Consider the following 15,620-nt stretch of genomic DNA (forward strand, 5'->3'; position numbering starts at 1 on the left):
AGAATAATTGACTGATGGAAACTTTCCTCTTCTTGCGATCGCGTTCGCTTTGTTGAACGTTGGCCTGGGATACCAACAAAACTGCAGCCACCGTTGCTAGGCAGACCCGCGTAGCTGCGACATTGCTCTTGCCCGGGGTTTGATTGTTAACACAACGTGTGTCTCATAATGGCACTTTTCTGTTAGGTGGAACGTTCGTCCCGTGACCGTGGCTACGCTCGACGACCGGTTGTCGCCTCGAACCTAAGCTCATTGTCTCAAGTTTCGAATGACCGTGTTTGGGTTATTTCGTGAATGCTATTGAGGTTTTTCCAAGTAATTCCAACGGGGGACCCCGTTGTCCTTTCATCTCCGACATATATATATACTTACAATACCTTACAATTTACCCACGCGTTTCTTTGATTCCACATACATCAAATAACCTTAACAGTTGTAATACTGCCTAAGCTGCCTAATCTGCTGTAAAGATCGGTCAGACTTCGATTCTTATTTCGATCACTTTCGATTGGCAGGAAATACATTTAAAAACGGGAATAATTTCGCATTACGCCCGATAGAATATAATAGCCGTTAAAGTATCGCGAAGAAGACGTCAGGATGTTCGTAGTAATCCAAATATACTATGGAAAGTCGTATACTATAGATTATAGGTGATTTCAATCTCGATAGATGTGCTATAAGGTAATAAGAAAATTATAACAAAGATTTGAAATTATTGTTCAGTTTAACAATAATTTAGCAATTATTCAACAGCGGAATGTTCAGAGTAATTCAAATGCATCATGAAAATTGGTACGCTATAGAGGATTTCAATTTCGACTGAAACATCCTCGTAAAGTGACACGTTACTTTCAGTGGTGGACGTAACATTTCTTAAGCATCGGAGAAAAGGGAAAGAATAGAGGACAAGGGCGGTCACTTTTATCTTCTCGTGGTGGAAGACTTTGCCTGCTCGCTTCCTCTGTTCATCCTCTTCTTTGCTCAGCAGTATTGTGCCATTATGCGATGATTCCTGGCACTTTGGAGGAAATATGCTCTTAAAGATAATGGCGCCATAGTGTCCTTCTGGACATTATTAAGTCTTCCTTCTTTACTTTTTCTCTTCATATAATATAAACTTTCATCTAACGATGTATTACAAGCAAATTCGCAAAATTTCATGACGATCATTCGTATGCGAATACAAATGTATCTATAGCAAATTGTCAGCTCAACCCTATCACGTTATTTTTCGTGACAAATTTGCAAGTTTCATATATTATCGAAACCAGATAAATTGACAAAGATTACGAAATATTCAAGAATATTATTAATCTTTTTAACGATTAGTATATTAGGTTATATTGTAAAATTGTACCTGGTAGGACACAAAACGTGACAAGTTTTTCCTACAATGTATTTGCGACGTAGATAGAGGAAAAGGACTTAGAGTTAATATTAATATTAATAAAAGGTAATAAAAATAGGACGATCGTACGAAATACGATACATTTACAAAGAAAGAAAATGAGAACGAAATGACGTAAACTTTAAACAGCTGTTCCCCAAAATCTTTTTTCCGAGCATTAGGTCCCCCGCACCATATAAAATCAATAATAAACAGAATAAGTGCAAAAAGGAAGCAGATGTACTGGTTAATCAATAGAAAATCTAAATTAAGCATAACGAATAAACTAAATATATACAAAACAATGATCAAACCAATCTGGACGTACAGAGTCCCACTATGGGGGACGGCAGCAATGAGTCACATAAGCAAAATAGAAATAGAGCAAGCAAAAATTTTAAGGACAATAGTTAACGCTCCATGGTACGTCAGAAATGAAGACCTACGAAAAGATCTAAAAATTCCAACAGTCAAAGAGGAAATCGCTAGATACGCAAAAAAGTATAAAGAAAGACTTGCAGCACACCCAAACCAGCTGGTTGCTGAAACAAATAAAACCATAATAGAAAGAAGACTGAAGAAGAAGCATCCCGCAGACCTCGCAATAGAAATACAATAGACAACCTGGAAGATGGAACCCCGCTGGGGGTAACCATCCACATGCTATATTTTTACTCTTTAAGCTATAATATTTTACCAAATATCTTTCTGGACAAATTGTAAAAATTTAAACAAATAGTCAATAAAAAAAAAAAATATTAGGTCCCCTTTCTCGTTCCACGTCACATTTATACCAATGTCAAAGATAATAAAAAGTCGAAGTGTTTCAGGGAGGCAAATTGTATCGATTCAATTTCTCTATCGTATATGAATCTTTCAAAGAGATTTCAAGTTAAACGATACTTCGTTTTAACTTCGTTTTAAACAATACTGATTAACAATTTTTACTTTACTGCCATTTTGAAATCTCGGAGATAAGATTTGTGACCATCGCGAGATATCCACCTTGAGCCAAAGTAAGTTTCATTTGAAATATTTTTTCGAACAAAGTATAGTTTAGGAGATATACGTGTGGATCGATTAAAATGAGACACCCTATGCGTATTGCCAAATGCGGTTCCCATTTTACGAATATAATCACGATAATCGTGTCGTCGTGTCGCATTACACAGGTAACGAAATTTCAAATATGCGTGTAAAAAGAGTGATCGTGTACTTTTGTTAGCCATCATATTATACGTTGCGGCATGAAAAGAGATCGAGCACGAAACACGTTCGACCGATTTAATCAAGAACGTTGTATCGGGTTCTGCAAAACATGGGGCAAGGCAACACCTTCTGCGTACGATAATCGTCTCTCGCGTTTGGTGAGATATCAGAACGCCAGCTGAAGGAGAAATATTACTGACATATCGCAATCAAATTGATAGGTTGAATTGTGAAATTCCTCAAAGAATGCTTACGAAACAAAGCGTTTAGCCTTAACCTTAAATTACATGTAAATCGTGATATATATTTTGATAAATGCGTTTCTGACTAATGTCGCTTTCATTCAGATTCCGTGGATCTTCACGAAACTGGTAAACCGTTGTCGTTTGAGCCGTTCGTAGGCCAAATTGGTCACAATTTCACTTTCTAAAATTTTTTATATTTAGTGCCGGTTGAGCGATGTTCATCTTATATAATTTCATCAATCTGCTCTACTTCCTCTTCTACGACCGACTTGGTAAATGAAGTTAACTGATTTGGCAAATTAGCGTTTCATTTATCAGATTACACGCCGTTAATTCATTGCATAATGAGTTTGTTCGTAATGAATGTATCTCTTGCTTCTTTTAATTTAACAGATGGTATAAGAAAAGTGAAATCATGCAACATTAAAACTCTGACGTGGTCCATTTTTGTTTCATTAGAAAGTGCTCCGATAATTATTCCAATAAACCGATCGCTCAATGGATAATCGAGTAGAAAATTAGATATAAAATATTCAATTAACGAACTGTTTTCAGTCATTGCTGAATATTTAAAGATGTTAAATATGTGTTTGCATAGAGAATACTTTGACATACTTTAGCGTATCGTTTACAAGAAGCTCTCGAAGGTACCATTTTTAGATACATTAAGTACCAATTCCATTTCATTGATATAGTATATATTATATACTATGATATATTAGTATACACATAATACAATACACGAACTCGCTGCTCGGCCGTGCAACGCTCAGTGATTATTTTGCCATGTATCCGTAAGACGATTGCTAAGGCGGAGCAAAAGATAATGCATCGTTGCAGAATGGTGGCACTTTGAAATTAGTCAGTCATATATTGTCCATCATATACATTCAATGTGTCGAACGTGTGAAGAGACTCGCTCACATATGGAACAATAAATAAATAGCAAACGTAGATTTTGTATCGAAAGCGTTGCTTTTAGATTCTATGTTGATTAAGCATTTCTTAATCCTCTCGATAAATACTTTTTCTCGACGCTTTTAACATTCTGTACATGTAACTGTTTAAGGTGCATTTACAAAATACTCAATTTTTAAATCTTTCGTAGGCCAGTACTTAGTATGTAAAATCCTCCAATATAAAAATTATAATAGCTTCGTATACGTATACGTACGTACGCGCTGTCTCTGTGCTTCTATTAAATACCCCATAAATTTCAGGTTTCCGTTTTTCTTTCTTTCCGCAAGGGAATAAAATACAATGAAATCCAAAACGAGATAATAGCTTCTGTTCGTTTAAATCTCAAATATTCTAATTTTTTGTTAAAAACGAGAAAGGATCGGCGGATGGTAGAAGTTGAATAAAATCTATCAACCAATGAAATTCTCGATTCCAATGAAATTATCGATCCTAGGACTCGAGAAAACGACAGAGAGAAAAAAGATAGAAGGAACAGATCCTTTTGATTAGCGAGGTCATTTTTAATAGTTTTATATCCCGTTAGCTTTCTAAGGGATGAGGTATGTATTATTTCGTTAATCGTGTCGATTTCCATACGGAGAGACGAAAATTATCTGGTGATGTTGGCTGTTGAAGTGCTGCAGATTATGCAATTAATCTGGATTATCGTTAAACGGAATCATTGATCGGAATAATATTCAAACGATTAGTCACGAACTACGAGATGTTTCTTTCGAATAGCCAAAATTTTCCGCTATTATACGTCTCATTGAATGAATAGAACAGCTCCTGCGTAATCACATTTACTGTTATCATTGACTATTAGCTTCAGCCATTCATTTCATAATAACGTAAAATCCGACAAAATTGTTAGTAATGGTTTATTCAGAACAAAATGTTCTGTTTCATATCGAGAAATTCGCTTCGTTCAATTTATGGACACAACATTTTTTTCATAACTATCACGTTAACACTAAAAACACAAATAAGGTATGTAATTAATTTTAGATAAAGAAGTAATGGATTGTAAATCAAAGTGTTATAGGATTTTTGTCGAGCAGTAGATCAAAGATTTATTGTAGATTTATTCAATTTCTTATACCGATTGAATATCACATTCGCGTTAGACACAAAAGTAACTTCAAATAAAAGAGTTACCATTTTAAATTACTATTTGAAGAAGATATACCGTTTGAATAGTTCTCATCGTACAAATATATGTATCTGATATAAACCCAGCACTTCCTTCTAATAGGAAAGAGCAAGTTATTCTCACCAGACTTGGACACACTAAACTAACACACTTTCATCTTATAACTAAAAATTAATCAAGTAAGCGCAATCGGTGTGACTGAATTCTGTTTGTAGATCATCTTCTTAATTGTAGTAACGTTTCCCAATACGAAATTAAATTTGCTCTTCCAAATGAGATTCAGGCATGTCACAATACATTGCAAAAATCTTCTCAACTTATATTCTCAAAATATTCATTCGTATCACCGGCTGTGATATTGTGAGCTAGCGATTTAGTCCTAAAATACACTGTATCGTGTTGATTTAAATTTAGGTTGATAGTGTCACATGCTCAAGAAGGTCACACGCCCAGAAGCACTAATAGAGTAGACTAAACATCCTGCATGCCACAGCTATCGAAACAATAACCAGATAGTAACGGAATGGTCGCCTCTGATATAACCCCTCCAGAGGAACTAAAACCTCGGTACGGAAACCCTCCCAAATTAACACTCGACGCCCTTTTCTTGTAACACTTTGAACCATCACTCTGTTGGATTCGTATAATAAATTCTATTACCATATATAAAGTTCAATTTCTTCAGCTTACTTGTGAAACGGTTCGAACTGCGAACTGCGAGGAGATCACCAGTAATTTGTCATTTTCGTGATTTCTTGTGTCTCCTACGTGACAATAGCACTGTATTACATTGTATTAATAACGAGTCGCCCTGTACACATACGTGTAAATTCTATTCTAACAATATCATGGCGTAATGTTGTTAAAATTCGTGTAACTAAAAGGTTGTCTTAAACGTTACTGGTTTTAATTAGAGGAATTTTATAGCAAGATGAAAGTAACGTGCATTGTGAATAAAAATAAGTTGTCTTGCTTCGACAAACACTCATTGTCAGTTACAGAAATATCACTCGGATTGAACGATTAAATGCTTTTTTGCGCAGATGTTTTGCAAGCAGCCCATGGGTGCTCGTATTTACGATGCTTCCTTTCCACGGAGAAACGCGAGAGTTATATTTTTTCTCGTTACGCAATAAGCAGCTTCGAGCTCGTTTCCACCTGACGTTAATACCCGAACACTGAATATACGTACTATATAAGTACTTTGCTCGCGTTGGCTTTGGACATGACTTACGGGCACGTAACACGAGAACTCGTAGAAGATGACTGTACGTACGTAAGATACGCTTAAGTGACGTGCGTTTTTCTCTAGTTGGTCGATAAACATAGCGAATTGCTCGCTTCCTGATCAATCGATGAGAAAGTTTATCCTTCTTTCTCAATATGATGATCTCTGTATTGTACATCGGTTCTAGACTCTGATATGAAACGTATAACCACTTGGCGGCTTTTTATGCATTTATGGGAAATTTCAAAGCACCTATTACGTGATAATACGTAGCAAGGAAAGCTTTCTATATAGATTCTATTCCTTTATTTGTCTTTATAAATTTATGAAAATATCTTGTAATTACATAGCATGTAATCGCGTAATACAAATATATCTTTTGGATCAATTAGCACACATTGTACAGTTCACATACAGCGACGAAAATATTCGAACACTCTCCTCAAAGTATTGGAAACTTCTTATGTATGGGTTTCGTCTAAGGATGGCCCGCGTAACTTTATCACCTGGAACATCTCGCTTATTTTTGGTAATATTAGAAAATGTTGCAGGTACAAATCGAATGATTTCATAAGGGACGTAATTCGGCACACTTGATTTTTCCGTAGAGAACATGGGAGGACACGCTAATATTGATTAATAACAAATATAACGCTACATTTTAAAAAGCGAACCCAGTTCCACCGATATATTCACGTACTGCTATAAATTTTATTCTTTATAAAATAAAATAAAATTAACTGCAGCATAAAATATTTACACCAAACAATTCAAAGTTGATATTCCAATGGTACTAAACAAATTTTACTGACATAACATCACATTGCCAAATTTATATGAACGTGTATATGTATATTGGAAAAAGTTCCACGTAATTAAGCGAAAGCTTGGCGCATTTCTACTGAAAAATATATTAAAAGACCTCTTCACTTTTTATCTTCTTTTTCCTTTCTCAGACAAAATTTTTCTTAGTAATTTAAAGGCTTGAAAAACAAAATATCTATAAAAACATTTCTTTAACATATTTCTTGGAAACATAATCGCCGATCGGTGTTTATATCATAAACACTGCTCGTATCTCATTTACGATAAGATAGTTCCGTTTAAAAGAGGATGAGATTACGTTCACACCCATAACGTTAAACATATTGCAAAGTGTCTCTTCGCAACCGTAAGCGTTCGCACGATTCAAGAAAATTCTGTGTTTTACGCAAGTTCTGTTACTAAAGTCAGAATGGACGGCCATGGTAAGTAACTATTTGAAATATCATTTTATTTTCTCTAATATATTTAGATCGATACCCATTTGTTGTGTATCTTACGAATACTATGCATTTCATGCGCACGATATAACAGGTGATAAAATGGCTATGATAAATACATAACTGTTCAGATAATTACTTTAATTTTGCGAATGTGCATCGGGGACTTCGTTTTCGAGAAAATCGATTTGGAAAATTTGCAAAATATACGTAAATTTGATTACAAATGCGTAGAATAGAATCTTTTTGTCTAAAGTCACATTTTTGAGCAAATCGAATTTGAAAATTTGTCCAATTCTATTTTCTCCGTTACAGGGCCATACACGTGAACATCCGATGATCCTTCGCTTTCAACTGTCCAGCTCATATTTGTCTATTTCCTGACAAATGTTCAAATTCGATTTTCTCAAAAACCACGCGTCCATTGCAATCTTGTTATCATTGATTTTCGTCTTATTTACAGCCATAGATTCTCCGTGTTACCATTTGTACCATGAATTACGGATCGCCTTGTATGGAAAGCCGTTTGTATAATGTTAACAAATTCGTATCGACTTTCTGGTTAAACGATCAACTTGTCGCTTAACAGATTCGTCATCTATTCCTCGATTAAATTTATCGTTATATGTGCCTTCTTTATCATACTGATAAAGTTTTTAGCCTTAAAATTGGCACAAAAATTTGTATTCTGACAAACGTAACTCATACTGAGAAAACGATTTATTTGATTCGATAAGTAGATTCTGCAAAGTGCTTTGAAAAACGGATCTCGAATTTACATTTAACAATCACCCTGTACGTCATTCCCTTTACACACGTACTTACAGTTTCTTGCAAAAATATTTGTATACTTAACATACATAAAAAAACTCCTACGTGTACACTGTTTATGCTATATAAAACACTTTGACGTTCATTAGAGATGCTATTGCCAGGATTATATTGGCAAAGTTTGAACCCAATCTGAAAATATACACGAGTGATTCTACAGAAGTGGGAATTTCTTGCAGTATTCACTTTTTAGCATTCTGAACCTTTTGCGGTCCTATGTCCAGTGTGACTGGACATTTTTTTCTGGTAAGTGCAATGTCCAGTCCGATATATATATATGTAAATGCGATTTAAACTACATTAAGTTTAGTCTCATTTTAATTAAAAGCATCTTACAAATACGTCGGTGGAAGTTTAATTTTAAAGAAATCAGAAATACAAAAGTTTCATCATTATCTGATGGAAACGTCAGTATGTATCGTTTTACGGACGATCGAATGCAATTGCACTGCTCAGTCATCGTCACGTATTATTCGAGATATCTCTTTTTTATCCCCACTGATAAGCCCGAGCAATTTCTGAAACGCCCATCTTCCTCGACCCTCTCGCTATGTTAATACAAAATTAGGGACCTTGGTTTCAGCTATCAATCGATGTCGTTTGCCGGATCTGCCGGTGTCGTCTATTTAAGTAACTATGCAGTTACAGAGCAACGCTTCTGACTGCAAACGGCTGAAAACGTTAAATTATATTATATTTGTATGACAGAGAAAGATGGTAACTGTGACTTCATAGGAAAATTACGAAGAACTATCAATTTAACTTACCAGGTATGTAAATATGAAACCGGAATTGTTGTATAGAAAATACACGTTTATTGTATGAAAATGATTAAAAATATTTTATTCGAAGTATTGCCCATCGCTAGCTAAACATTTTTCCCACCTGTCTGGCAATTGGTGGATGCCACGCCAAAAAAACTGTCGCTCTTTTGAGGCAAACCAGTCATCGAGCCATTTTCGTACATTTTCGTAAGAAGTGAAGTGCTGGTCAGAAAGTGCGTGTCCCATCGATGCAGATAAATAGTAATCGGACGGAGCCAAGTCTGGTGAGTAAGCCGCGTGCGAAAGTATTTCCCAACTGAACGCTTCAATCGTTTCCTTGGCCGGTTTTGCTGTATGCGATGGTGCATTATCACGAAGCAAAATTACTTTGCGTTGCCTTTTTTGATATTCTGGTCGTTTTTCACGCAAAGCTTGATTCAAATCGATCGTTTGTTGTCGGTAGCGCTCGGTATTAACGGTTTCGCCAGGTTTTAACAGCTCATAATAGATCATACCCTTCTGATCCCACCAAACACAGAGCATTGTCTTCCGTCCATAGCGATTTGGTCTTGTAGTCGATGTCGGTGGTTCGCCTGGAGCTACCCATGATCTTTTACGCTTGGGATTCTCAAAATATATCCACTTTTCATCGCCAGTCACAATTCGGTGGAGAAATGACTTTCTTTTGTATCTGGCGAGCAGCATTTCGCAAGTGGTTTTTCGGTTTTCCTGCTGACTTTCGTTCGGTTCACGTGGAACCCATTTTCCCACCTTCTGGATCTTTCCCATGGCTTTCAAACGTATGGAGACGGCTTCTCGTGTCACGTTTAATCGATCAGCGAGTTGTTGTTGCGTTTGAGCGTCATCCTCGTCCAACGATGCTTGCAATTCTCTGTCTTGAAACTTTTTCGGTGGTCTTCCACGTTCTTCGTTCCTCGCGTCAAAATTGCCACTTCTGAATTTTTTAAACCACTCAAAGCACTGTGATTTACCAAGAGCATGCTCACCGTAAGCTTCGACAAGCATTCGATACGATTCTGCAGCAGTTTTCTTCAAATGGTAACAGAAGATCAATGCTGTCCGCAAATCGTAGTTTCCAGGCACAAAATTCGACATGTTCAACGCTATTACAAACTGTACTGTTGTATGAAACTTGTATTGTTCTGAGTCGAAAATGTTTGTGAGATGTCAACAAAGACTTTTGGCATCAATGACGCAGTTTAGTGATAACTACATTATCAGCTAGGGCCATCTATAGGCAAATTCCGGTTTCATACTTACAGGCCTGATATTTATATCCAGAGATTATCTCTTGCACATGAAATTCTCAGTCCTCTGCTATGCCACAGTTGCAAACTTTACTCTGCAACCCATGATCGGTGAATGAATTCGAAGTTATGTACTAATTTTTCTTTTTTATATATATTTTACAGTAGTGATATTTATTATTCATATCGTTTACTTTTATTTCGATCAACTTCGTTTTATTGATAAATAAGATTTACAATCTTTGTCGCCACTTTTACACATCTGTGAAGTAATTTCTGAAAGAGTGATATTTATTTTAACAGGTTTTAACGGGCATTCTGGGATTGCTAAATTTATGCATTCTTGTAGGACAATCATACCTTCCAAGCTACCAACCTTTCCGCCTCACGGTTCGTATTATATTCCAGGTTTATTATTTTTACTGAGCTTTATTTGCTGTAACGTAAATGTAACAGTGGCATTTAACTTTCTTTTTAATATCAGAATCGAATAGTGATAATCCCTGGGAAGGCTAATTATCTTCCAACTAATGCTTCGTAATAAAAAGCGTGAGGAAATATTTGTTTCTTTAAGTAAAAGGTTTCGAGTATGTTTGTTTCAAATATGATACACTAGACTTTTATCGGACTATCAGCCTCCTGGATACCTTCTCAGTCCTTGTAAAGAGTTTTTAAAAATATACAGATGAAATCACAAACAGCTATTTATTTGTCTGACCACAAATTCTATCGATATTAGCGTGTCCTGTGTCATACATGAAGCTTGTTATATGTCATTCGTAAATTAAATGAGAAAGTGTGCGGGCAACATCACTGAGAAATAATTTCCACTTCTGCAGAATCACGCATATACAAGTTACAAAACATTAGGTTGTCCCGAAAGATTTTTTCCATTTTGATCTACTGTTACAAAGTGGATCATAAATGATTTAATAAAATAATATAAAACAAGAAATGCCGCGCATCTCTTATTCCCACATAAAACGAAAGAAGCTTTTGAGACGATCTAAGATTCGCTGTAATCTCATATATACTAAAAAACTAGTATACAGTGCGAATAGTCACCTCCAGTATATAAAGAGCGTAAGAGATGATCCCACTTGACGTTGAGACTTAGCGATATTGTGAATGATTTTCGGTTCGAATGCCTTTGTTCGCAATATCTTCTTAAACAAATAAATCCAGAAGAAACAAGAACAGACACGAAGAAGTAGACTCGGCACGGATCACTATAACGTTACACATTCGGACCTTGTCAAAAAGAGAATCCTGAATCCTGTGAATATTGCAACACCAACAACACCATCGAACATCTACTTTACTGCTGCGCTAAATTCCAAGATAAACGATGTCGACAAGTGTAGGAACACATTCGTGAGCTACTGCATTGTAACGAATCAATAACCATTGATTACTGGAATTTGTACTCTGGAATTGGCAATAGATAAATTCAACGTGATTCACAAGACTGGTCTAACCAACTAAGTTCGCGACCTGTGAGATATTCGATCGAAAATGTCGCTGCTAACAATCTGATTTCTATCTATAGAGATAGTTTCCATGTTCAGGTTCACTGATACCGACTACTTCTGCAGGATATAAATGGGTTAGATTCACGGGTGCTCGCTACTTCGTACCGGGAATGATCTGTGTCGGCAAGGACTTGGATGGCTTGAATCTTGTTGTTGGACGTGCCTTGCATCATGGTGATATGCTTCCTGCGAAGGTGAAGCCAGAACATGGCGTTGCCTATGTCTGTCACAACGGCAGTGAACACATGAAGCATGACTTCGAGGTAAAACTAAACGATGTTTAAACGATATTATTTCTATTTCGAAGGACGGGCTTTTATCCGCTTGCATATCTGTTTATTAATCGAATTTGAGTAAAATATTCATGTTTAATATTAAATACTTATTACAACATCGCTCAAGTATGACACACCGATGTTGGTTAAACTTTACAGATAGATACGTAATACGTGACTTATTTGCGAATAAACAGAATGCACATAATATGCAAAACCGTATAAAATATTTAAAGGAGAGCATTTATCGTTGATAGTTGGTAGATGAAACGGAGAAACGTATAAGATAGCATGTATCGATTGGTGACATTCGTTTCGCTCTTTGAATATACTTGCTTGCATAAATAAGCAGCCACTTACTTGCAAGTGGTGGTACGTTAGGTGCCCCTTATTTACTACGCGATACGCTGGATCACATTTATCGAAATCAATTTCTGCCGATTCGATTATGCTAGCGTCTCGTTTAAGGCCATTTGTTTGAGTGTGAAGAAGATTAGAAGGGTGACAATCGTGCCCCTTTACCGACCCCTCTAAACAGCGTATTTCTAAACGATGAAACTATGCAAATAGTTGTAAGATACTTATTCTCGTAATAGATCTTGATGCCCGCCGAATTCCATTGGGTCCACGCGAGTAACGGTCGCGTTCCAACTCACGCGGTCGAAGCTGGAAAAACGGTGGAAGGAGAAATGCTTTACGTAGGCCGTGCTTTTCAAAATGGTATACCATGCGTGGGAAAAGTAAGTTCACTTTTTATTTACATTTCAATGCAGTTTGTGGAAACATCGATCAAACACTTACAAAGGACACTTTGTAACTAACATACACAAGATTTTAGCCGCTCGTTCGTTATTCCCTAACGATTAATTATTAACGAACGAAGTTGAAAATATTCACGTGCGTTGACGTACAGGTAGCAAAGCATCGATACGAGGTTAGGCATATAAAAATCTTCGGCCAGTGTGAGCCGGCTGGCAACTGTTTCACCGATGCCAGGGAAACCCCAACGCATGGAAAAGCACGAGCGATAATAATTTCCAAGCACAAGTGGCCGCGTGCACCGTTGGTCGCGTCACGTCGCGTCGCGTCGACGCCATCGACGAAGGAGCTGGCAAAACTTTTATGTTCCTGGCCCCATACCGATACTTCGTTTCAGAAAACATGGTACAATTGAGACGAATAAAACAGGAACAACGTAGCGCGGAGCTGCCCACACGGATTTATCATCATCCACAATGCCCACTCTAAACCTGACAAAGTTCGCAAAGAAATAACAATTATCGAGTCTGCTCATTCAGTGGTGGACAATTTCGTTCACACGACAGCGGACCATTTGTTTGCTCTTCTTCTTGATTGTCCGAGCGAAACGGACTTTGTATACCTTGCGGACTGCACTTGTAATATATATGTTAACATACATCTATATTTTCAACTTTATTTGTCAATAAGTTTTGGAGGAACAACGAGCGATGGGTAAAAAAGATCGAGATAGAAAATCTAAATCAAATATATATATTTCCGGTTGGACGCGATAAGAAATCATAAACACTCGTAAAAAATTCTTTTTTTTCTGATTATACGTTAAAACAGAGATAATATTAACTGTCCCAACTGTTAGTTGGAACGCGATAAAGATTTCGGCAGAAGCATTGGAATTTAGTCGCATTCGACTCCCAGCGATTCGAAGATTCCATCCTTCGTAACTTGTCAAAAACTATGACACGAAACATACTTTCATCAAATATTTTACGTTTGAAACTTTCACGATAATTAATAGATAACACACCTGTGGTTCTTCGGGTTTCGATCGTGCATGTAACAATAGTCGGATTTATTCGAATACTTTGCACTAATAATAAGTTTTACTATCTTCTTACGTAATGAATCACGATGAACTCCAACTAATAACACCTTGTCAACTATATGTATGGTAAGTGAGTGATAAGTTCGTTCGTGTTTATCTTAAAAGAATATGTACCTCGAGTACTAGATACTATTTCTCTAACTAACTTATTTATCTCATTTCTCTACAAATGTATATAAAAATTATATACATTTTATATTCTATATTCTATATTTTATATTTTATATTTTATATGCATTATATACTAACGTATATAAAAATGAAATGTTTCGTGTTTGTCCTTCGATCACGCCTCAACTACCGAACCGATTCATTTCAAAATTGGCATGAGTATAATTGAGATTCAGTATTTGAACATATGCTATTTATTTTTCCTTAAGTCACATTAATTATCTCTATCCTCGCTTCTCCACTAACTTAAAAGTGCATGCGACATTTGGCCATGGGCACATAAATAGCGGGACCATAGCAAGGATATCTGTAATAGGTTCCAGGTTCCACGTAAGCGAACATGGATGATTGATGACTTTTAGTTTAATATACAGTGAAGTTTTGGTTATCCAAGTCCCGTTTAACCAAAGTTCCGTATTATTCAAGGTGCTTCGAACTTTGTCGTAACTTCATTTTTCCGAAAGTTTAACGCAGAGTACGAGAGTGGAAATAGTCAGGTATTGTTAAAACGACTAATCAAACTTACGATTGATTAAATAATTAACTAAACCTAAATACACCTACGATATTACATTAATTTTAATGCACGACTTATCGACAGTCATTTGATTTACTGTCACGTTTAGTGGCGCTGTTTATTTGTGTTAATTATTTTATTATTTTAATATACAGGGCTGACGATTTGGTGTCTTAAATAATATGTATATAAATAAGTAAATAATTATATTTCCCAAGCAACGTCTTACACTAGAGCAAATCTTTCATAAAACAACTTAGATGTTTGCATTTTTTCTTTCCCGTAAAGGTATATTACTGGATAAAATTGAACGAACTTATTACCCAGTATTTTATTACTTATAAAAATCTTGAAGTAATCACTCGATAATAATAATACTAAGCCGATCGACACTGGGAGTGCACACATACTCAACAAATTTTCTAACTTGGTTTTATCGAGCAATCAGGCGTCCTCAAACAAAATAAAACGTATTCTTTCTTCCTGATTTTTATTCCTTGTATAATCGGGTTATATAATCCGTCCTGAGATAGTTTCCATATATCGCACAAGATTTTGTACAATCTCACATTTTCTTCTTCCAAGTTTTACGTATTTCTTTGCTTTTCGCTACAACTTACTTGTGCCTCTGTTACATTAGATTTTTCTTTCCAGGTACATAGAACTCACGGAGTATTGTACGTACCTTATGAAGGCAGGGAAATCCCATTTAGAGATTACGAAGTGCTGGTATTATCTTAATCTGTCTGTATGTAAGAAACGTTAAATTTCTTGAACGGTGAAACTATTTAAATTTGCACTCAACTGTAGATAAATATAATTTTATTATCAAAGTATATGAAGATACAGCTCTTTACTTACATAATGCGCTGCACGATTTCGCTGGAAATTTCATTATTTACATATTTGCTATATACTTTATGATTATAAAAAAAAGTTCATTACAAACTG

The 15,620-nt window shown here is 36.0% G+C and overlaps 1 protein-coding gene across 1 annotated transcript; it reads left to right on the top strand.

Annotated features, from left to right (window-relative positions):
• Positions 1-7,278: 7,278 nt before the first annotated feature.
• Positions 7,279-15,505, top strand: LOC139986836 (uncharacterized). The gene is made up of 4 exons (XM_072002493.1): positions 7,279-7,432; positions 11,906-12,105; positions 12,714-12,857; positions 15,324-15,505. Exons 1-4 carry the CDS (start codon positions 7,420-7,422, stop codon positions 15,408-15,410), a joined length of 444 nt encoding a protein of 147 aa, XP_071858594.1. The 5' UTR covers positions 7,279-7,419; the 3' UTR covers positions 15,411-15,505.
• The last annotated feature ends 115 nt before the right edge of the window (positions 15,506-15,620 follow it).

This window comes from Bombus fervidus, chromosome 4 (genome assembly GCF_041682495.2).
Source record: "Bombus fervidus isolate BK054 chromosome 4, iyBomFerv1, whole genome shotgun sequence".
Lineage (NCBI taxonomy): Eukaryota > Metazoa > Arthropoda > Insecta > Hymenoptera > Apidae > Bombus > Bombus fervidus.